Genomic DNA, 23,487 nt, shown 5'->3' on the forward strand with positions numbered 1-23,487 from the left:
AATTTCTGTACCTTTTTTGGTTTAATGTATCTGGCGAATGCCATAAGCTGAATAATGAATCAGTTAACACGAATCAAAACTTTGAGAAATATAGTTACTTTTTTTGATAAAAAAAATTTAATAATGAAAAATCATACGATATCAGGACTTACTTCAAACTCCTGCATAATTAATTGGAATACGAAAAAACAGGATCATGTACGAAACAACACCGAAGCCTAGCGAGGGTAAAAGGAACATGCCATCACAGGTTTTATTATTGTTCCAAGAGAAGCTCCTGCTTCATACTTGACAAATCAGTTTTAAGTTATGGTGCAGGAAATCCGATTAAATGACTAATCGCCACAAGAGATGCAACAATGCTATGTTGTAGAAAGCATCTCTTCTGCAGCTGTCAGTAATAAGTTATCATCTAATATCGTCTAATTTAGAGCACTAATATATGGTAATATCAGAGAGTAATTGGTCTGCCAATTGCCAAATGGTCAAGTGGCATGAACACACTACCAGGCACAACCTCAACTCTGGTCCTCAAGGGAAACCTACAGTGATGCAGACACAAAATTAAAAAAATTGGGAAATAAAACAAACTCGAACACAATGTAGAGAGAAGCAGTACTAGCAATTATATGTCAAATTTCCATTAGAAATTGTCTACTAAAAGAAACTTAAGCTGCACTCCAAAGAACCGAATCTACTCTTATATATAAAAGGCGAACCAAGGGCAAAATATGCCAAGAAATTGGTTGTGAAATGACGTAAATATCCTTATAAAATTGAAAATTACAGTTCTGCCATCACAGTTGTACCATCGCTTCTCACATGTTTTTGCGCCTTATTTTGATTACCATCACATAGCGAGGCTGAAATGAAAGGGTCATGGAGGTTCACCTGATTCAACACCAAACATAGCCAACTGCTAAGGTTGTAGTTCAATTCCCGTTCTGCCTTGTGTCCCGTGGGTCTCAGCTGTTCGCGGACTGTAAATCGAGTGGTTGTTGGCAAATTCGTGATTTGGGAAGGAGGATTCGGGTGTAGCAAAGGTATGGCCTGCTTCACGTTAAATAATTATGTATATCCATGTTTGTGCTCTTAGCTTGGGTTAGACACCGGTTGCTCTAGGTAGGGTTTATGCCATGACTTGATTTCTAACTGAGTAAAACACAAATAATAACAAGTCAGGGTGGGGTGTGTCATTTGTCCATTTGTTTTCCAAAGTATGCTGCACCAGGCTACATTGTTATTCTCTGTTGTCTGCAAAAATTGGTTTCTTTAATTTAAAAAACAATTTAATATTTCGAATAGTTAGGTTTTTGTGTTGAAAAGGAGTGTGTTCTAACATATTTCGGGGTGAGCGAGAATCAAACCCGAACTTACATGAGACAATAATATTTTGAAATGAGCGAGAATCGAACCTGGAACATATGAAGACAACAAGAGATAAGCTAGCACTTTTGTCATAGTAAGCTATAATAGAACTAATAAGATCTCAGAGTGAGCGAGAAACGCACGTGGACCTAGCTGACATGACAAGAGATAAATCTGTATGACTTTAGTTGCCTGTGAAAACCTTAGTTTCATTATTTTGGTGTAATTTAGGCTGAGGCGAAAAATGAAAAAGAAAAAAATGGGTGGCCACCAGAAGCAGGATACCTAAAGAAAAAGGTGTAAATGTAGTGGGAGTGACCAGGTTTATGACAATCTTAGCTCCTAACCACCAAGGTGGACTCATCTGCTCCATCTTGTGCTCTAGCTTGGGACACCCATTATAATTGTAGGTACCCTAGAATTGTTTGAATTATTTAACCAGATTGTGTTTGTAAAATATTTTTGGGAAGAGGTTTAAAGCTCCTGTGGCAGCAAGCTTTCTGTTGATAAATGAAGACTTCGATAAAAGAGCCTCTGCTTGCCAATTTCAGTAATTGTCTGGCGCAGTAAATGATTTAGGTTGTGTTGGAAGGAGAGTAATTTTCCGGTCCAGTGGGTAAGTTTTCCTTGTGTGTGGGTTAAGCCACTGTATCGACAGCCCTGATCGCATAAGCAGGGATTAACACGATGCAAGAGATTTGTGAGAACCTGGCCATCTTTCATGTATATTTTTACTTAAAGAATGCAGTGGGTTTATATAGCTGGGGCTGGCCTAATCTGTATTCTGTTTTTGGAACTTTTGGAGAAAAGTTTGTAGTTCTAGTGTGTTACATATTTAGGCATTCAGAGCCCATCAATCTAAAACGCTAAGGTGTAAGATAATAAGCGTCAAGTAGTGAATCTTGTGCTATATTTCAAAACTCTCCTCATTCGAATCTCATTTTTTGATTTGGAGATTGGAACACTGACTCTCATCTTTGAAGCATTTCATATTTCTACAATTAGTTTAAATACTAAATATGAAATATTCATTGATTATATAAATAAATATAAAAAAGTCTCATATTCAAAATAAATGTATTAAAACTAGACCAAATCAAATAACTTTCATTTATTTTGTTTGAACTTTAACGACAAATAGAGATGTTCTGTTTAATCAAACTATCAAAGAACTAAATATATCCAATACTAATTTTAATGATATTAATTAGTACATAGATAACAAAATGCACCATAAAAAATAAAAATATTCTTAGAGCATCAGACAACAGCATGTTATTATAACATAAATGTTCCCACGTGGTATTATAACATAAATGTTCCTGATAGATGACATGTTATAGAGAAATGTGTCTATAATTTTGATTATTGCTAAAAATAATAATCAACGATTAAGCTCACAAAGTTACTGATTCAATAACTATGTTTGGAATATGCAGATAAAGAGGGAAATTGGCACATGAAATCTACTCAGATATCCTAACGTGCTCCGGTGACACGAGGTTTGTTTTCTCCGTGGCCTTAACTATTATTTCCTCTTGATATTCCTTCAGAAAATCATGTTATTATAAGTACATACCACAAATTTCTGCATAGTTTCAGTTAGGCAGGTCATGCGACATTAAACATGTAACCTCTATAATCTACTTATCTCCTTGTATACTTATATATATTAAAGCAGAACCAGGGGCAAGTTTTGCCAACAAAATAGATGCGAAAGTACATAAAAACCCCTCCCAGACTTGAAATTACAGCATTGCCATCACTTTTTATCTACGAGACAACGTTTCTTGTGCTTCATTAAGATAAAATGGTAGCAGTTTCGACGAATCCCTTGACTGAGTGTTGCGATAGAATACTTCAGATGGGTTAAGTTTAATTCAGCTTCAGTTGTTTAGGTTGGATTTTAGGGGGTTGTGTATGTTGGATTTTAGGTTGTGGAGAAAGGGCTTGAATTTCATTGTGATGAGGATAAAGAAGTTCAAGGGATAAAGTTTTTGTAGACGTGTCGTGTGTTTCGCGGGCCAGTGGAAGAGGAATCTTTGACGGCCGGCCAGAGTTATTTAGGTGTTTTTATTTGATCTTGTCAATAGTGTTACAAGATATGTGCCATTAGCTATTTTATATGTTGTAATTTATGTGTTGTGCTGCTAGAATCTGGTGTTCGGTTAAGCTTTTGGTCCTTAAAAAGTTAAAATCTTCTGTAGGTATTGAGGCTGTGTTTTATTGTTTTTCTCTTTTGATTTTGCGTGACTGATATGGTGTTTATGAGTGTGTTGTTAGGGCTGAGGTTTATTGGTAAGGTATTACGAGATTCTTGCTAGATTAGTTATGAGGAAATTGAGATATCATGACGTTGCTAATCAAGGTTTTAATGAGTGGACAATTGCAAAGGCCCTCACTTTGTGTGATGTCTTTGTCTAATGTTGATGTCACTCATCCATTTCTCACTCTGCCTTGACAACATGTTGAAATCTATATGCTTGTGCATTTGACGCAGCGAGAACATGATATGTTGATGAATAAAGAGCTAAGAACATGATATTGTTCGAGCTAAGAATCTTAAGGTCGGGAGAGAGATTAAAATATGCTGGTTAAATGGATGCCTACAGTTCTCTGTTCCAGAATGGCAGGTTCAGGCAGTGACACCATTGTAGGATGTTGCACCACTAATTCATGACTGCTAACCTATTACAAAGGTTTTGACATTATCGAGTGTCGATACTAATCATCCATTTCTCCCCTTGGCACGCAGATCAGTCGAAGATCATAAAAGTGCTGTGGTGTGCATGATACAGAGTTTTAGCCTTGAGTACTTCTAATTCACTCGCTGTAAGCAAATTGAATTTATTAAGTGTGGGAACTTGACAGGAGATATACACATTATAACCTTGTATCAGCTATATTATAATGTGATACATTCAACATTCGATCCATACTAATTACGATTTGTGTAGTGAGTATTCAACACAGAGGCAATTCTTCCCTGTATCAAAGTTGTATCGGTATTATATTATGACTGCATTAAGGTTATACCAAGATAAAATTGTGACTGTATTATAAGATTCCACGGCTAATGATTCTGGAACAAGAATGTTTAGTAGAATCTTAAGTGCCTGATTGTACAGCCTTGTAGTTTCAAATTTCAAGATTTTCTTTCCTTTACAAAGCTAAATTTACAAATTATAGTGGGTTGCTGGATGTAATTAGTTTATTAGTCCCCTTTTTGCTTGTCTCAATATAATTTGCTTATTATACAGTGTTGTAGAGTATCCTTGGGTGGTTATGTTTTTGGTCATGTCATAATATTATATTAGACATGTATAAATTTCTCATCCAATGAAATAAGAGATGTTATGATAATATTTGTTATTGCATTTTGCATTTTGCATTTTGAGGTATAATGTGCGATTTGAGGTTTAAGTTGTACTTTCACTTTATATTAACTAAATGTTTTTGTTTTTCTAGGGATGAAGAGTGAGCTCCCTCACTTCAGTGCTCTGGATCTTCTATGCCGCATCCGTTGACGAAGTAGTTAATGGCACATGTTATGAAAGCAAGGAAGGAAAGTGTATGCCATGATCTCTACCTCAGCTGTAGCTCAAAGACAGAGACTACTGAGAAATGATGCAAATTAAATCCTACTCTGTAATCCACATATTTTTTGTAAAAAAAAGGGACACGTGTACAATGGTCTCCTTCAACAACTGCATGCCACAACCAATATTACATCCTATACTGCAATGTACATGCAAATTTACATTGTTAGAGTAGTATGTGGTGCGGGCCTTGCATGGATTACCAACAAATGACAAAGTTTTTAAAAAATATTTATGCATTCATTTATTTTACAAGCATAAATATGCTTAACAAAAAAATTTAGGGCGATTTCCTATGTTTAAAAGTTGAAATCTAGAATTGCCCGTGCCTTGCACGGGCTATTATGCTAGTTTAGGCATAATATACCAAATTAAACAAAAACTGAAAGTTGACACAAAGTTAAGCCACTCACCAAACAGAGACTGCAACAATAATCAATCTTCTTTCTCCCCAAAGAGGAACATTCAGTAAGCTAAACATAAGCATGGTCACCTGTAAGCTGAACACAACCACCAGTTGGCGGACACAAGACTGCATTGCAATTATGACAAACCACAGCAGTTTGGGTGTGGCTAAACACAGGTGCTCTGCAACATTTAACAACTAATCAACACATGGCATATTTCAAACCACAACAAAATCATAAGCAGTTAATGAACCAAAACGGGGCTAGCCAAGGCTCCGGGCCTAGGCTGAATTCCAAAATTTAATAGAATATTTTTTCAAATACTAACTTTCTGTTGAGAATTAGTAAGAAAATCATATTAAGCCCCAGCTGATATGAAAAGGCTAGTGATATCTAAAGATTAAGCCAACTCTTTTCTAATCCACAGTAAAAAAAAACCCGAAAACAAACATTATATCAAGCATAAAACTACTCACAGTATCAGAAGAATTATAACTGTGATAACATTTTATTGCACTCACATGTTAAAGCAGGTAGCCCATGCACTTGACATCCTACACAGTAAAACAGATCAGCAAAAACAATAAAAAAATGAAATCCTCCTGATGCTTGAACGACCACTAAGTAATTTGTTTCTACCAGAGCCTTACTACAGCCTTGATCTTTTAGCCAGCTGAGAGCTTCAGGGACACCTATAGCCTCCACCACTTCTAGGGTTGCAATGCCAAGATCTCGCTTCACCTAACTCATCAGTGTGGTTTCTAGCGACAAATGAGTAGCTATAGCAGTTCGAAGCTTTGAAAATTGCAGCATCAGTATTAACCTTAATCATATCAGTAGTTGGTTAAGTCCAATGCACATTATCTGATTCCACAACCTCCCCATCCTCCATTCCTTTTTTATTGCAGACTATAACTGCATATCAACCAGCACAGCATCGCCACCATAGCCCTCTTCTCACCTTCACCTTGATCAAAAACACTATTTAACCAATTAGCAAATTCTAACTGTAAAGACTCTTTAATAGAAATTCCAACCCTGTCCCAGCTTTAGAAAAAGAGCAAGATACAATAACACTATTAGTGGAGTGTTCTGCTTTTTCTTCACACAAGGACCTGTATATAACTTTGAGAACGCAAAGAAGAGTGATACAACCACATTGACAAAGTTTCACAGAGGGATGCTGGAGGAAGGAATTTACTTTGCACCGACAAAGTTTGAGGCTAGGTTCACTAGCTTGGCACATAGTTCTGAAGATATCCAGAAGACAATAGCAGCTGCGGATAAAGTATTAAGATAACTCTAATTTGGTTCTTTTTGTAGGTATTGGGAAATAATCCTAGTTTATCTCTATGATAAAGGAACGGAGTATGCAAATTCTTAGCCTTTTGATATCTATTTTAAGGAGATCGTCTGCAGCTCGAATGAGACCTTATTTGTTGTTGACATGTGTGAACTGTAAACTCTGTGGCGACCACCCAGGTTACTCTGCTAGTCTCATTAAGAGCATTAATGTAGATCAATCTATTCAGAGAGCTAGTTCAGAAGTCAGGTACAAGCATAGTTAGCAAGATGTTTTTCTTGCGGCATTGAAGTGCTGCTCTGTTTGATAAAGAAAAAAAAGTTTTCAGGTTTATGTATTATTTACATTCGTGCTGCTGCTGTTGTTTTAGTGGCATGAACATAAACTTCATGTTCTGAACAAAAAAGAAGCGCTGATTTGTTAAATGCAGGCCTAACCTCAGTATTATCTTGTTCGAGACTTTATATTAAGGTTGCATGGCTTATACCAGAAAGTCCATGCACCTGATATTCTATGAAGATCAGTCCTACCCGTGCCTTTCTCAAACTCTGCTTGTGCCGGAGTTTTGTGAATGTACAAAAAAACATCAGATGCGGGAAATTCTATGGCGGTTAACAATTCTTTTCTAGGAAAGCTACAGTTCATAATAGATTTAAACCTATGTATTACAGGGGCCAGAATATGAGATGGCCAGATCATTTGCTGTCCAAATGCACTCACAGTACAGTCGCATGCCGAACAGTATCCAATTATTTCACTGCTGAGTATCGCTACTTGACAAATTCATAATCTCATGACCTTGATTAGAGCTTTACCTAGCTTGATGCACAAGATCTTATTAGTTTTAAAAATTACAAGTGCAGTTGACAATTACTATTTTCTATCTAAGTTCACATAATCCATAGTGACAGACACAACATCCAAAGAAAGCAGAAAATAAAACAAACACACACAATGTAGAGAGAAGCTGTACTATTTATAGGTCAAATTTCAATTCAGAATCGTCTACTCAAAACAAACTTAAGCTAAACTCCCAAGAACCGAAGGTCCAAATTAGGCATAATATACCAAACTGAAAAAAAACTGAAAGTTGCCGTAAACTTAACCACTGACCAAACAGAGACTGCAACAATATTAATCACTATTTCTCCCAAAAGAGGAACCTTCGGCTAGCTAAGCATGAGCTCGGCCACCTGTAAGCCGAGCCCGACCACCAGTTGGCTGACACAAGACTGCATTGCACTTATGACACACCACAGCAGTTTGGGAGTGGCTAAACACAGGTGATCTGCAACATTTAACAACTAATTAACATATGTTATATTTCAAACCACAACACGATCATAGCCAGTTGCGGAACCAAGACAAGGCTAGCCAAGACTCGAAAATGTAACATATTTTTTTTCAAATCTAAAAAAATTAGTAAGAAAATCATTTTAACCACCAACTCATATGAAAAAATTAGTGATATCTAATATTAAGCCCTACTGTTTTCTAATCTTGGTTCCGCCACCGCAAACATAAAACACACATTAGACCAAATACAAAACCACTGATAGCATCGAAACAACTAAAACCACTATAACATTTTGATGCACTCACATGTTAAAGCAGCCCATGCACTTCACATCCTACAGTACAGATCAGCAAAATAATTTAAAAAAATGAATACAGAAAAATAAAAAAACATAAAAATAAGGAAAGATTATTACCATGAAAAAAGAATTAGGAGTCTTAACAAGACGCTTAAGCTTGTGCTTCCTCTTCTCAACATCAGCTGGAGGGTTCAACAAATCTATATCATTCGATAACGCCTGCATATATGCCCACACAAAAAAATCAGTACAAAAATTAAAATACAATTTTGGGAAGAACATTTAATTATATAATTCTAGTCCGTGAATATATTAAGCATGGTTAAGTCATATAAAATATAATACCATCTATGAAGCAGACTTTTGTGTTGAGAAGAAGGAGATATTAAGCAAAAGGCAGAGGAAGAACAAGAAACCCTAATGGCTATTATATTTGTATAGGTAATCTTGGGATGGGCCTGTTATATTTTTATACCGAGGTTGCGTGAGGCTGAAGAAAGACCATGATCCATTTTGAATTTTTTTTCGTTTGTATTTGTGAAACAAATTTACATCATAAAAAATAAAAAAGGCCGGCTCAAAAAAATTTCGGGCGTTAAATATTATATTAATAATATAAATAAATAAAATTTATAATATTCGAACATTACAAAATAAAATTCTGAAGCAATTTATTTGCAAAGATAACTGACAGATTAAAAGTTACATTAACATTATAAATTAATATATATATATTCTATCGACTTTGGAATATGATGGGTGCATAATCTGACTTTGCTTGTTTTGAATCCTGAAGCAGCATTTGGTTTTGATGGTGGAAGTATTATCTAAGAAAATACCATATGTGTAACATCCTAGTTAAGATAAAAGAGGTGGTCAGATTTTAGTTCAGTTATAAGTATAAATACTACTAGTTGCACCAAATGATAATATTTTAAATGTCTCTAATGGATTTGTGGATTACTTAGTTGTAATTGGGCTAGTGTATTTCAGCTTATTTTCGGATTTAGAATTCGTGACTTGACCTGAATTTCGAAAAAACTCGGGATTTGACCTGGGTAGTGACAATGTGTTCGAGTAAAAGATGGTGATATTGTATTAGTGGCAGAACATAGGGGATGCTAGAGCCCCGAACTCAAAAAAATAGTGTATATTCTTTTTTCCCCTATCAATATAATTTTCAGCCCTCACTGAATTATAAATATCATAGAGAGGGACTTACTTTACAAATTTCAAGGTATGATATTTTGATTGATTCTTGGATAAATTGTTATTTTTTAATCTTTTTGTATATGCTGTGATTTTGTATAAAGAAATTGTTAATTGGGGGTTCCGGATTTCTCAAGAATCAGAATTTGAACTTTGAATAATTGAGTGGTATGATTTGATGAACATAATGTAGGGGTTTTGCGATCCTGATATATTAAAATGTGCATGTATCCTCTTCTAGCAGCTTGTATAATCTTAAGAAAGACTCCTGCACTCTAGATAAAAAGCATCAATCTGAAATATTCTGGAACACGATCCCTCTTTGACCTTGGATCACCAGGGATGATGTTCGAGTTCGCTGATTTTGGAGATCACAGCTATATATGAAAGAAAAATAACTTGACACAATCTTGATTGAAATTGTTTTTATAAACATACTTTAGTAAAAGAAATAAGAAAATAAAAGAGTTGAGAAGATATATATATATATATGAAAGAAAAGACACACGAGGCATGACTTTTTACAAAATAGATTTAGATCCCCTTATAAATATATACGTATTGAAGGTTTTTACCATTTATTAAATAATCTTAAAATTCATTTTTTGATTAACTTACTAAAATTCATTTTTTGATTAACTTACTTCTCTATTTTTAGGTAAAATAAATATTTTAGTCATGAAAATCATAAATAGACTTATATATTGTTTGGTATAAATCACTAAAACGGATCAAGATATCGAACCGCGAACCGGATTCGCGGGTCATCGTACCTAATTCACAAGAACCGGTTGTCGACATGTGCAAACTGTAAACTCTACGGCGGCCACCCAGGTTACTCTGCTAGTTTAATCAAGAACATTGATTTGGGGCAATCTTTTCAGACAGCAAGTTCAGAACTCAGGTACAAACATAGTTAGCATGATGTTTTTCTTAAGGCATTGGTGCTTGTCTGCTTGATAAAGAAAAAAAGTTGTGTTAAGTTTATGCATGATTTACATTCGTGCTGCTACTGTGGTTTTAGTGGTATGTACATGAACTTCATGTTCTGAACAGAGTTCTGGTACGCGTTCTGTGCCGCAGTAAAACATGGTCTTTTGCTTAACCTTTTGTCTTAACTTTTAAAAGGGAAGTTAAATGCAAGCCTAACCTCATTATAATCTCGTTTCAGACTTTGTACTAAGGTTGCATGCCTTATACCAACAAGTCTATGCACCCAATATTCTATGAAGATCAGCCCGAACCTTTCTCAAACTCTGCTTATGCGGGAGTCTTGTGAATCTACAAAAAAACATTAGATGCGGGAATTTTGTGAAACGGTTAACAATCCTTTTTTAGGAAAGCTACAGTTCATGATAAATTTAAGCCTATACATTACAGGGGTCAGAATATGTTGAGATAGCCAGATCATCAGCTGTCCAAATGCACTCACAGGACAGTCACATGCAGAACAGTATCCAATTATTTCACTGCTGTATATCACTATTTGACAAATTCATAACCCCATGATCTTGATTAGAGCTTACCTAGCTTGATGCACAAGATCTTATTAGTATTAAATATTACAAGTGCAGTAGACAATTCATATTTTCAATCTGAGTTCAGATAACTCCTCAAGAATACATTAACCTTTTGTGATTATTTCTAGTAGCAGAAACTTCTGTGATTTTGTCCTTGTGAAATTATTACATTTCTGCTGACATCTTTTCTCCATATTCTTTATTACGATAAATACACTCACGCGCCCTTCTTGTGTTTGACAAGATTGGAACTCTCGATTTCTCATTGGTGGAGTCTTTTCTCCATAACCTGCAACATAGTGATGCCATTGATAAATGTTTTAGAAACAACCAATCTGTGCTGGCAAAATGCACTGAATCCTCCACTTCTTGACCCAAATTTAGTCCCATATACAAGTTTGCACTACTCCACTCCTATTCCCATGTGAATCTGTCCCACACAAAAGCACAATCTCTCTCAAAATTCTATTATTTATAATCAAATTATCAGTGTTCCTTTCTGAAAATGACTGATAAATTGTATAAGCTTTGTGCATAAACAGTGCCATGAAAAATGAAGTGTTTGTATTTCTTTATAAACAATTATGGAATTGGTTATATCATTACACATAATTCGCGTATCAACAATGTCCAGACAGTGCTCAAGATCCTCGTATCAGCATTGTCCGTAGAAAAGCCAATAATCCGCTAGTCACGGAAAATCAGTGGAAGTATACAATATTCTCCATGAATTATGAATGGACTATGGCCTATGAGCAAATTTAGTTACAGGCATGAGCTGGCTATCCCACAAATTTTAAGTAACTGGATTGCAGTACATGATACACTACACTGGACACTTGAGTCAAGATTCATATATTACTCAGCACTCCTTCCTATAAATACACACCCCTAAAGACTCTTATCAGCAAACCATCACTCTTTCATCAGCTATGAAGGCCTCAAACCCTTTAGTCCTCTTCAACATTATCTTCTGTACATTTGCACTTATCTGCATCTCTACCACCCAAGGCCAAGTATGTAACAAACCACAAAAAGGCTCAACCCTCCAGGTCTTCCATGTCTTCAGCCCTTGCTCGCCGTTTCGGCCCCAAAAATCCATCTCATGGGAAGAAAGTGTGCTTCAAATGCAGTCAGAGGACAAAACCAGGCTCCTCTACTTGTCAAGCCTGGCCGTCGCGAAAAAACAAGTGGTGCCTATAGCCTCAGGCAGAGGATTGATACAGAGTCCAACTTATATTGTGAGGGCTTTGGTTGGAACCCCTCCACAGACATTCCTTATGGCTGTTGATACTAGTAGTGATGCTGCTTGGGTGCCTTGTTCTGGCTGCATTGGCTGCCCTTCTTCGACTTTCGCTTCCGAACAATCCACATCTTTCAAGACTCTTGGTTGTGAAGCTCCCCAATGCAAACAGGTATAGTATGTCTCAGGGTCCAAATTATAGTAACTTATGTTTTTTCGTGTTCAATATTGCTAAATTCAGTGACCAGTTCTCCTAAAACCTCGGGATGTTTTCTCTGACAATGTTTCCAGGTGCTAAACCCCACCACCTGCACAGCCACTGCATGCAGCTTCAACACAACCTACGGAGGCTCCACCGTCGCAGCCAACCTCTCACAGGACTCCCTGAAACTCGCAACAGACATAATCCCAAGCTACACTTTCGGCTGCATTCAGCAGACCACAGGCAACTCAGTGCCACCACAAGGCCTTCTTGGTCTAGGCCGTGGTCCTTTGTCACTTCTGTCACAAACTCAAAGCCTTTACCAATCCACATTCTCTTATTGCTTGCCTGGCTACAAGTTGTTGGGCCCTGAGAAGAGACAGCCCACTAAGAGCACACAACCCATGACAGAAAACCCAAAGTTATGCCACACATAAGACACATGAAGAAGAGTAATCCAACAAGGGCCCAGCCCATGGAGACAACACACGGGAAACGCATGACACAACGACTATATAAAGACCTGCATTGAGCATGGAACAAGGAGGGCATTTGAAGAATAGAACATATACATACACTCGGAATATACACACACACATGATCTGTTCCAGCATTTGGCGCTAGAAGGAGGGGATCTCGCCTTTCGAACCACAAATTTGATCTCCATGAGCATGGCTACCACCGGAAACAAGGACGAGCAACACGACTCGGCGCCGAAAAAGGCTCCGAGAGATGTGCCGCCTGTTCCCGAGAAGCAACCACCACCGGCTCATTACTTTTCTTCAATATCATCTCCTACTGCAGATTGAATCGTCAATCAAACTCAGAGAATCTCAATCGCCACCAGCGACTCTCTCTCCTGATGATCTCTGAATCAGCCTCACTCAGCTCAAACTGCTCTCTCCATTCTCCGACTCACTAAAGCTCCGCATATGGAAACTCAGTTGAACGACGAGCACGCAAAGCTCCGCCAAGTATCCGTCGATCTTCTGTTTCTCGCCGCCGATGTTACCGGAATTCCTTCTCCGGCGTCCAAGTCATCTTCATTCTTCTACAAAACTGGCGTGATTTGGCATAACATACGAGTTCCCATAAGAAATTTGCGTACTCTGATTCCTTGGGAAGAAGGAAGAAAAGAATGTGTCCAAGTTTGGTAAAGTCTCCATAAGAAAAGCTAGATCTGAAAGATGAATTGATATGAAATGACGGCAGAACCGTTGAACCGTCACGGTAGAACCGTTGAACTGAAAACATAACAGAGCTCGTGAAGTTCGCCAGCTTGCCAGCTCGCCAGATGCGCCAGCATCAGCGTCTTTTAATCCAGCCTCTAGAACTTTCCTAAGCTTCAAGAGGTTTAACAATCTGTCTTCAATTTGGTGAAAACGCCGGCAAAGTGATATGTGAACCCATATCAAAAGCACAATATCGAGACAACCCTCGTATTTCAGAGCTTTCGGCCTTCATACTAGAACGACAGTTAAAAGCTCTGATGGAAACGCCCCAAGGGAAGCTCGTATATCATCTCATCGGCTCACCAGCTCTTCAGCTCTTCGCTCCTACAGCTCTTGGAGCGTCCAATTTTTGAAGCGCCCCTCTGTGAGGCGTCTCGTCTGTGAGGCGCCCCGCTTGTGAAGCATTTTGCTTGTTGTGTCTCGCTTATGAGGCGTCTCGCCTCTTCGCTCCATCAGCTCTTGGAGCATACAAAAATTTGAATCCCAACGGGATCCAAGGGAAACAAACATACATCCCTATGGGAATCCAAAAAACATGAATCTAGAATTCGCCTCTTTGCTCCATATTTCGCCTCTTCGCTCCATCAGCTCTTGGACCATACATAAATTTGAATCCCAACGGGATCCAAAAGAAACAAACATACATCCCTATGGGAGTCCAAAAGACAAGAATCTAAAATTCGCCTCTTTACTCCATCAGCTCTCGGAGCATCCTTGAAAGTAAAAAGGCATTTCCTCAAAATGACTTCATATTTCGCCTCTTCGCTCCATCAGCTCACTCCAGCACAAGTCACTCAACTTCTCAGGCTCACTCCGGTTAGGCCCAACCGGTCAGCCCATTCGGATCAAGTATACTCCATTACTCAAGAATCCCAGAAGGTCATCCCTTTACTATGTCAATTTACTTGGCATCCGAGTTGGCCCGAAAATCGTTGACATCCCTGCTAGCGCATTTGCATTCGATCCGGCTACTGGCGCAGGAACCATCTTCGACTCCGGTAACATCTCTGATTTATAAAAATAATTGTCAATATTATTTAAGTAGATGCTAGTCCATAATAATTCGAATGATGAATAATATGTCACAGAGGACCACACTACTAGTCATAATTCAATAATTTTGCAATTCCCACTATGTCTCACTCGGAATCAAGGTCATTATTTTATCGAGAGTAAAAATAAATTTTAAATGCGAGGCCTAAACATTAAAATTTGCGTTTATTGATTCCAGGCACCACCTTCACCAGGCTAGTGCAAGCAGCTTACATTCCAGTGCGAGATGAATTTCGCAGACGCATGGGCAAGACCGCGATAGTATCCTCCCTAGGAGGATTCGACACGTGTTATACCGTTCCCGTCACAATACCCACGATGACATTCATGTTCAGTGGCATGAATGTGACACTCCCTCAGGACAACTTCCTGATCCACAGCAGCTCTGGGAGCACGACCTGCCTGGCCATGGCCGCGGCGCCTGATAATGTCAACTCCGTCCTCAATGTCATCGCGAACCTGCAACAGCAGAACCATAGAGTGCTCTTCGATGTTCCAAACTCCAGGCTTGGCGTGTCCCGGGAGACCTGCACTTAATTTCAAAAATTGTGCTCAATTATGAGCTGAAAAATTTATTTTGTGATTTTCATTTCCGTGGTAATTTGGTTTTCACATAGCTTTGATCAAATGTGTGATAACGGTTATTAAAAACATTATAACGAGTGCACAAGTCTCTCGTATCTTATCAGTTGAGTTCCGAGCGGAATCCAGAATATCGGGCAGTCTTATCTTTAATTATTCATGATTGCTAACTGCTGAAATTTTATCCTGGAAATCTAAATAAGTACAGGCTCCTTTGTATTGTACTACAAGTTGGAAAATGTCACGGGTCATCTGTTGCATTTGGCCCCATTTTTTTTCTCCTTTTAACTTTAGTCACAAGATGGCTGAAGCTGATTTGGAATTTTCTGTATAAAACCTCCTGTTTTTAGTTATCCAGCTCGATGTTTCACTAAACTTGGGAGTTCGAAGCTTCTAAAGTTATCAAACTAAATCAAATTCAAATTCCGAATAAAATTCGTAAAAATATTATGGATCACCAAATCGACACAGAAAAAAATATGTCGGTAGCAGATATTTCATGTTGTTTTAATCTTCAGGCAAGTTCGTTGTTAATGTTCCGGGCGGTTCAATTCCCGCTTCATCCCCAGATTTATTAAAATATATGTAAAATATATAACTTTATGAGCTTTACTTTTTCTTAATACAAACAAAGTTAAGAAATTCAGCATGTATGGGCTTGTGGATCTGCCATGCTGGGCATGCGTTATGCCATTCACAAAATTATGTAGGTCATCAAAACAACAGCCCAGGGAAAAGTATAGCCTTTAGGATATGATGGGGGCATTGTTGCAAGGCCTAGTAATGGGTCACCGGCCCACCATTTTTCACTACAAATAAACAAATAACGTCTACCAATGATTACCCTCAATTCTATATTCTCGGGACGGGATCGGCATGCATTTTAACACTTTCAAAAAATATAATTTGATAAATTATTTTAAATATTTTTTCTTCTGAATAAAAATTTAATGTTTAAAATTTTATTAAAAAAATAAAAATTTAAAATTACATTATAAAACTATGTTTTATATGCGCTTTAAAATGCGTATCAAGCAATAACAAAACCGTAAAGAAATGGGTGGGATAAGAGAGTAGTAACTATAGTAGAAAAAAGTAGTCCTTTCATGTAAAAGTCCGTAACTTTTCTAAACAAAGAATTATATTTGCTTTTAAAATTAAAGAAAAAGTATATTTTTTAAAATAATATTGTTGAACTTTTTTTTTGATAAATGAGTTAATTCAATGATAAAAAAATCATACGGCAGCTACATAAACAGTCGCGTCGAACAAACAAAAAACAGAAACAATACTCATTAATCCATTCTTCTTAGAGATGAAATCGCATGATTTGTCGAAGATGATATATACACATGCTTCGCCCTTGCTTCCGCCATAACTAGTTTGATCTATCGACTGAGAATGCAATCGTCTAACAATTTTTATTACCAAATCAAATACCATACTCACACAAATGACGATAAAATAACAAACAAAAGGTGAGACAACAAAAAAACCAAAACCAAACGTGACAAACTAACCACTTTAGATTTGCAAATGCGTAAATGAAATACTAGCTAAAACAAGGCAATCCATTTAGCGGAAAAAAAAAAAGAGGCAATCCTTAGATCGGTGAACAAACGCACATGACTCGGACTGACTTTCGAGAATAAAATCACTAAGAAGAACGAGAAATCTCTAACTCTGTGGAATTGAGATCTAAGAAAAAGAAAGCCAAATCGGAAAAGGTTTTGAATCCTTAGATACGAAAAAACAAACTAATGTCAAACCTTAAGAAAAAAAGAAGATTTTTAAGAAAATCAAATTTTAAAACAAGTTTTATTGAAAAAAGGAAGAAAACACAAGGGAAGTAAAATATTTTGGGGCTTTCCACCGGTAGAAATCCGGTGGAAGCCCCTATGGCTGCTAAGCAAAAGAAAAAGGAAGAGGAGCCCCGACGACTGCTAAGCAAAAGAAAAAGGAAGAGCAGTGGTTAGAGAGAAATATAAGATTTGAGGAGATACGTAAAATGTATATAATATTATAAAAAATATCACAAATTCCACTATCAAATCTTATCAAAATTATTGTTTATTTTATTAGAGCATCTCCAATGTCGTTGGCTATAATCGTTGGTTAAATTGAACCTGTAAGTTATTATGTAAAATTTGCTGAACCTGTAAGACATTGTGCTTCAATGGTATTGGCTATATTGGTTGGCTATAATTTAAAAATAGTATGTTATTAATATTTAGATTGTTATAAATAGAATATATCAGTTTAATATGAAAATAAATAATATTTAATCAGCGGGAAGGAGAAAAATAAATTGCGGGAGATGACGTGAAATTCACTACAGATCTGTAGTGGTTCGACAAATATAGTCATCCATAGGGGGATGGCTATACAAGGGCTTGCTATGGTTGTAGTAATGTTTTTTGTGTACATTGGCTATAAATTTTAATTTTGGTAATCCACCTAAACTTTTAGCTAAGGATTTCTGGTTGGAGATGCTTTTATACGTCTCACTATGCAAATATATATAATATTAAAAATAATTTGTAACGAAACTTCTCCCGAGAATATTCACAAACAAATTTTAGTTAAATAATATCTAATGCCAATTATATATCATAAGTATCTCAAATTTAACTAAATCGAAATCTAATTCTAGAACATCAGATAGATATTATAATCCAATTCTGAAATCTCTAACTCACATCATAATAATATAATTAATATTGGTTGATATACGACCATTCTGAAAAAAATATATTGTAATATAGAATTATATTTGGCATGTTTGATGATCTCAATCTATTATTTGAATACTCTATTCTAAAAATCGGTGATTAATCACGATTAATCCATGTTCCGTAACTCGTCGAACTGATTGATTCTCTGATTAATCACCAATCAATCCAATTAATCCCGGATCAATTCAATTACTTTTCGATTAATCCTTGTTCCGTGACTTATTTTCCAAACAATTATTAACTTATTTACCTCTCACTTCTAATCCACTTCTTTACTTCAAGCAAGAAGTGACTTTTTTAAAACTTGCCCAAATAGCCCCATCATCTTTATTTGGGTAAGTTCAAAAGAGGTGCTTCTTTCTTAAAGTATAAGTGATTAAACTCTTTAAGAAAGAAGTAAAATTCTTGAAATAAAAGTTAACATTTTCATCTTCTTATAAGTGTTTCTGATTTTTTACACAAATGGGTTAAGAAATATGAAAACCGACTTCTTATAGAAAAAAACCAGAAATCCGTCGTGCCACACAGACACTTTATATATTTGGAGTTCAAATCTCATGATTCAAACCGCGTTACGAATCCATCTAACTTGTTAATGGTGGAAATAGTAACACAAAAAAGGGAGGGGAGCCACGTGAAGAAGCACCGAGAAGCAACAATCAAACCGTGGGTGGATGTGGATGTCATTGAAGGTTTGGTTAGCTTCAAATCAACGCAATAGAAAATGAAACAGTCAAAAATGCCAAAATCTAAGGCAACACAAAATGAGCACAAAAAAGATGACACCATGTTTCAAAAAAAAAAAAAGATGACACCACGTAAAAGTGTGAATAACAAAAAGTTAGATTGTGATCATGGATTTATTTGACAAAACTCACTCACTCAATCACCCACTCCTCCTATTCTCTCCCTTTTGGCTTGCCCACTAGCTCCTCTCCCACTATCTTAATCCCTCTTCCCCACTACATTCCAATTCCATAATGCTAATGGTCTCCCCTCCCTACTATCAACTTTCTTCTCAACATTTTTGATTAAATCCCGTTACTTTTTTATATAAAGAGGAAAATGGTAGAATATAATATGATCTTGGTAAACCTCCTCGAGTTTTTAGGAGGATTGGTTACTTAATACAATACCATAAGTCCATAACCCAATCTTGGGTTCGGCCCCTGGGAACCCCAATAACATAAAGTTGATAATTTTCGAATCAATAAGTAAATAAGATATCTCAAAATTTTATTTAAGAGATAATTCATTAATAAAAGTCGAAAATTTGATTATTTGAATTATGATACTAAAAAAATATAATCATCATTTATTAACTAAAAATTAAAGTAATTTACAAAACTAGGACATCGATTTTTATCAAACAAAAACTTGACCTTCATAATCGTCATTTTATTTACGACAGAACATAATAAACACAAAATTGATCATATTGATCTCATAAATAGGGAGTATTAAACCCCGCCCTCTTTTTCCTACAATATCACAAGTTAAAATACTTTTCTATTTCTAAAAAAACCCTATATAAACCACAATAACTAATAATTTAATGCAATTTAACAAAATTTAGAAAACTGCTAAAAATAAAGTTGCACAATGAGCCTGCTCTTTTCTTTTTTCTTCCTCTAAATTGGTAGTGGCTTCTCCTTTTACCCTTTTGGTTCCATTCCTGTCTGTCCATTATTCTCATTTTATCACAACTTTAAGCCTGTTGAGATAACAATGAGCCAGATGCTTAGCTGCCTTAACCGCTAAACTCATGTAAATTTATTGCATGAGATGAGATGGATACCGATATTAAGCAAGAAACCACAGCAACAAACGACTCCCAGAGAAAACTTCTTGGTGGTAGCAGCAATGACAGGATCAAACGAGACGAGTGGAGTGAAGGCGCGGTCTCGAGCCTCCTTGAGGCTTATGAGACCAAATGGGTGCATCGGAACAGGGCAAAGCTCAAGGGGCAGGACTGGGAGGAGGTAGCCAAGTTTGTGTCGTGTCGTGGCAACTCAACTAAGTCGCCAAAGACACAGACTCAGTGTAAGAACAAGATTGAGTCGATGAAGAAGAGGTACAGGTCAGAGTCTACTGCTGCTGAGGCATCGTCGTGGCCACTTTTTCCCAAGCTGGATCATTTGTTGCGTGGGAGCATTACAACTCAGCGAGCTCCAGTGCTGCCACAGCCGACACTTTTCAGTTCAGGTGTGATGGTGACAGAACCAACCCTGCTGCTGGCATCTCAGCTTCCTCCAGCATCGCCTAAAGAGCCACTTTCACTGCTTACACCACCACCTCTGGCTTCTCCAATCAATACTGGAATTGCTGCAGCAAATTCACATGGTTCAGATGGTGCTGATCAGGTAGCTAAGGTATACGGTTTCTAAACCTTTCACTGTTCTTATCTAACTTTTATTGTAAAAATTCCACTTACATTAGTAGATTACATGCTCTTGTAAATAAGAAAGAAACACATGAGGACTCGGGGACAATCAAGGTCATGAGTTTAAATCTTTACTCCCCCTTGTACTTGAAAAAATAAAACATAAAAATCACACTTTGCAAGCTGAATTATTTTACTTCTATGGTTCTGTGGTCGGGTTTCTCTCTAGAACGATGCCCGATTCTGTTATTTCTGCAGAAGATTTATAATTTTGACATTCACATACATGTATTATGCTATCATTTACGATAAATCTTAACAGGCAGATGGAATGGATACGAAAGTATCAGACCACTTATCAGACAAACAGGCAATAGACACCGACAGTAGCACACCAGCCTTGTGCAGCAACAAGGAGAAGACAAAGTCTGAAAATTTCACAAACAAAACACAGAGAAAGAAGAGACGGAGAAGAGGAGAATGGGAGATAGGGAGTAGTGTTAGGTGGTTAGCAGAGGTAGTGCTGAGGACAGAGCAGGCAAGAGTAGATGCAATGAGAGACTTGGAAAGGATGAGAGCAGAAAGCGAGGCCAAGAGAGGAGAAATGGAGCTTAAACGCACCGAGATTATTGCTAATACTCAGCTGGAGATTGCTAAGATCTTTGCAAATATGGGCAAAGGGGTTGACTCTTCACTGAGAATTGGAAGAGATGGATGATATTGAGGGAAACTAATTACTTCATTGTCATGTTTAAATAATATATACATATTCAAGCTATTATGCTGGAGTTATAGCAGACTAACAATAATATTGATGTTACACTATAATATATTATATTTACAAATATGAATCATGATATATTGCCCAACTCAAGTTCCGCTTTCATGTTTTTGTTCTGCTTGCAAAGATCAACCTCAATCTAGATTCCAAAGTATGTTGCTTAAATCAGGGGTTGAGAAAGTACCTTGTCTTTGGCTGCTTCTTAGGCATTTTGTTGATATGTCAATCTCTGTTTTATTACTAAAATTATTGTGAAGCAGCGTCCCGACTCGCTCCCATTTGATGTCTTGATTTTTGTTTTCGAGTTCCCTGTGATGAGTTTTAAGATTCTAGTTTGAGTCCTATCTTTCAGATAGAGGATGAACCAATAACAACTGTGAACTGGAAAATAATTATGAAGCCTCAACTCGCAGGTGGTTCCTACCTAACATAGTAACAGTTTGAATTAAGTACAGAATACACATAGTGTAAGTTGTACCTGAGACTCTTAATCAGCCTATTGTGGCAACATCACAGAGCTACCACAGGAAATCAAGACATTTCTGCAAGCACAGAAGACATCAAAGTAAAAGACCTGCAAAAGACCTTGACACACACTCAGAGCAGTTTACGAGTCCTTATCATGAGGGCCATAGCATACTCTAAGATAATTCACAGTACTAACATGTAAGTATGTAACATCTCACTTCTACTTTTATCTGCTTTAGTCCTTTACTTAATATAGAAACTAAGAGATTTTATACAAGTTACGAAAGGGCAGCAATAGAGGTTTGAAATGTCCTTTGGGAATTGAAAAGAGAATGGTAGAGGTTGACGACACAGCAAGCGAAGAAGGGCAAAAAACTTGGAAATCAATTTTCTGATATTTTAAATACTGTAAGTCTGTAAGAGCAAGTCCAATGCTTAGTTGATGCTATTGTTATATTATAGCATCAAATGCTAAAAAACTCAACTCCAAACTGGTGTTATATTTGGACCTGTTTTTGAAACCAAGGATGGATCCACATCATCAGCAACTATAAATGGAGGTTAAAATTTACACAATTATTGTATTGTACATCACCAAATATCAGAAACATATTGAATTGAGTAAAATTCAAAAAAAGATGGCTAAATTTGAAACTAGCATTTGAGTGCAACTTTTATTTTAACATCAATAAACACTTTTCAATGCTATATTATAGCAATAGCAATAAACCTTTAGCCTCTAGCACTGGACTTGCTCTAACAGTAACTATGCATATCATATCCTCGACTCTTCTATAAAAACTCTGACAGGGGAGTAAATATATTTATATACCACCAGAGAAATCTATCTGAAGTAGTCACTCATCTCCATCTTCAACATAGATATGAAGCACTAAAATAAATGGTAAATGTGACCTTTACAATACATACCATACTGTATTCTTCAGTGGAGATCCTCATATTGTAAAATGATTCACAGCTAGGACTCTTCAGTACTTCTGCCTTCTTACTTTATCTAGCCAATGCAATTATTACAAGACTGGAAACTAAGAAATATGGTAAAGGTGGCTAACATTACTAGATCTTCGAATACTCTTGCAAGTGAAATGAAAAAACAAAAACCGAATATAACAATAAGAAAACCTCTAGGCTCTAGGGTAGAACAAAAAAAAGCCTTTAGAGTAAGGCCCCATATCAAAAATAACTTCCATTATTATGATAACTTTTTCCAGACCAAGAAAAAAATGCAACTTAGTTGTTAGAAAACCACATAAATAGGCGAGACAAGAACATACATACAGAAAGCATACCTAAAACCCAATATAGACAATCTCAACAAAGAAACTCAGAAGTAATGGTAAACATGCAAGGGAATTGGCATATATAACATGAAGAAAGGCTATAGTAGAAATTTGAACCATAGTATGCTGTCTGAGTAACTGGACGGATTTACACAAGACCAAAAACAAACATGCCAATATAATTGCTATCATTCATTATCTAATGGAACGACTAATGCATTTATTTAAAAAACACCCACTAATAATACAATAATGTAACTAGAAAAAATTAAATAAAATCAAAGAAAAGCAATAAAGAATAGTTACCATCCCCTTAAATCTGCATCCTCTGCTCCCAAGTTTTTAATGGATATTACATAGTTGTAGCTTTTGAGTCTTTAGCGCCAGCTCCACAAAGGCATCCCTGGCCCTAAATCAATTGTAAACTGGACTAAGGCTTTTGTTAAGACAAGGTTGGTTTTTAAATAAATCTGAGATTTAAGACTTGCTAACTCATACTGCAATCC

At 36.6% G+C, this 23,487-nt stretch overlaps 3 protein-coding genes and 1 long non-coding RNA gene across 4 annotated transcripts; 3 read left to right on the plus strand and 1 right to left on the minus strand.

Annotated features, from left to right (window-relative positions):
* The first annotated feature begins 811 nt into the window (after positions 1–811).
* LOC108224816 (uncharacterized) lies at positions 812–5,208 on the plus strand. Its single transcript, XR_001807477.2, has 3 exons — positions 812–1,043; positions 2,808–2,870; positions 4,837–5,208. It is a non-coding gene; the product is annotated as an uncharacterized LOC108224816 (long non-coding RNA).
* A 2,426-nt stretch (positions 5,209–7,634) lies between these two features.
* LOC108224814 (small ribosomal subunit protein eS27y) lies at positions 7,635–8,706 on the minus strand. The gene is made up of 4 exons (XM_017399544.2): positions 8,618–8,706; positions 8,390–8,491; positions 8,280–8,308; positions 7,635–7,965 (listed from the first exon to the last, which is right to left on the minus strand). The coding sequence occupies exons 1-4, from the start codon at positions 8,618–8,620 to the stop codon at positions 7,851–7,853; spliced, it is 249 nt and encodes an 82-aa protein (XP_017255033.1). The 5' UTR covers positions 8,621–8,706; the 3' UTR covers positions 7,635–7,850.
* Positions 8,707–11,688: 2,982 nt separating this feature from the next.
* Positions 11,689–15,469, plus strand: LOC108224398 (aspartyl protease AED3). Its single transcript, XM_064080301.1, has 4 exons — positions 11,689–12,416; positions 12,536–12,800; positions 14,464–14,676; positions 14,910–15,469. Exons 1-4 carry the CDS (start codon positions 11,934–11,936, stop codon positions 15,266–15,268), a joined length of 1,320 nt encoding a protein of 439 aa, XP_063936371.1. The 5' UTR covers positions 11,689–11,933; the 3' UTR covers positions 15,269–15,469.
* A 4,177-nt stretch (positions 15,470–19,646) lies between these two features.
* LOC108224453 (trihelix transcription factor ENAP1) lies at positions 19,647–21,300 on the plus strand. The gene is made up of 2 exons (XM_017399088.2): positions 19,647–20,420; positions 20,754–21,300. The coding sequence occupies exons 1-2, from the start codon at positions 19,839–19,841 to the stop codon at positions 21,147–21,149; spliced, it is 978 nt and encodes a 325-aa protein (XP_017254577.1). The 5' UTR covers positions 19,647–19,838; the 3' UTR covers positions 21,150–21,300.
* The last annotated feature ends 2,187 nt before the right edge of the window (positions 21,301–23,487 follow it).

The sequence above is a fragment of the Daucus carota genome, chromosome 6 (assembly GCF_001625215.2).
Source record: "Daucus carota subsp. sativus chromosome 6, DH1 v3.0, whole genome shotgun sequence".
NCBI classification, from domain to species: domain Eukaryota; kingdom Viridiplantae; phylum Streptophyta; class Magnoliopsida; order Apiales; family Apiaceae; genus Daucus; species Daucus carota.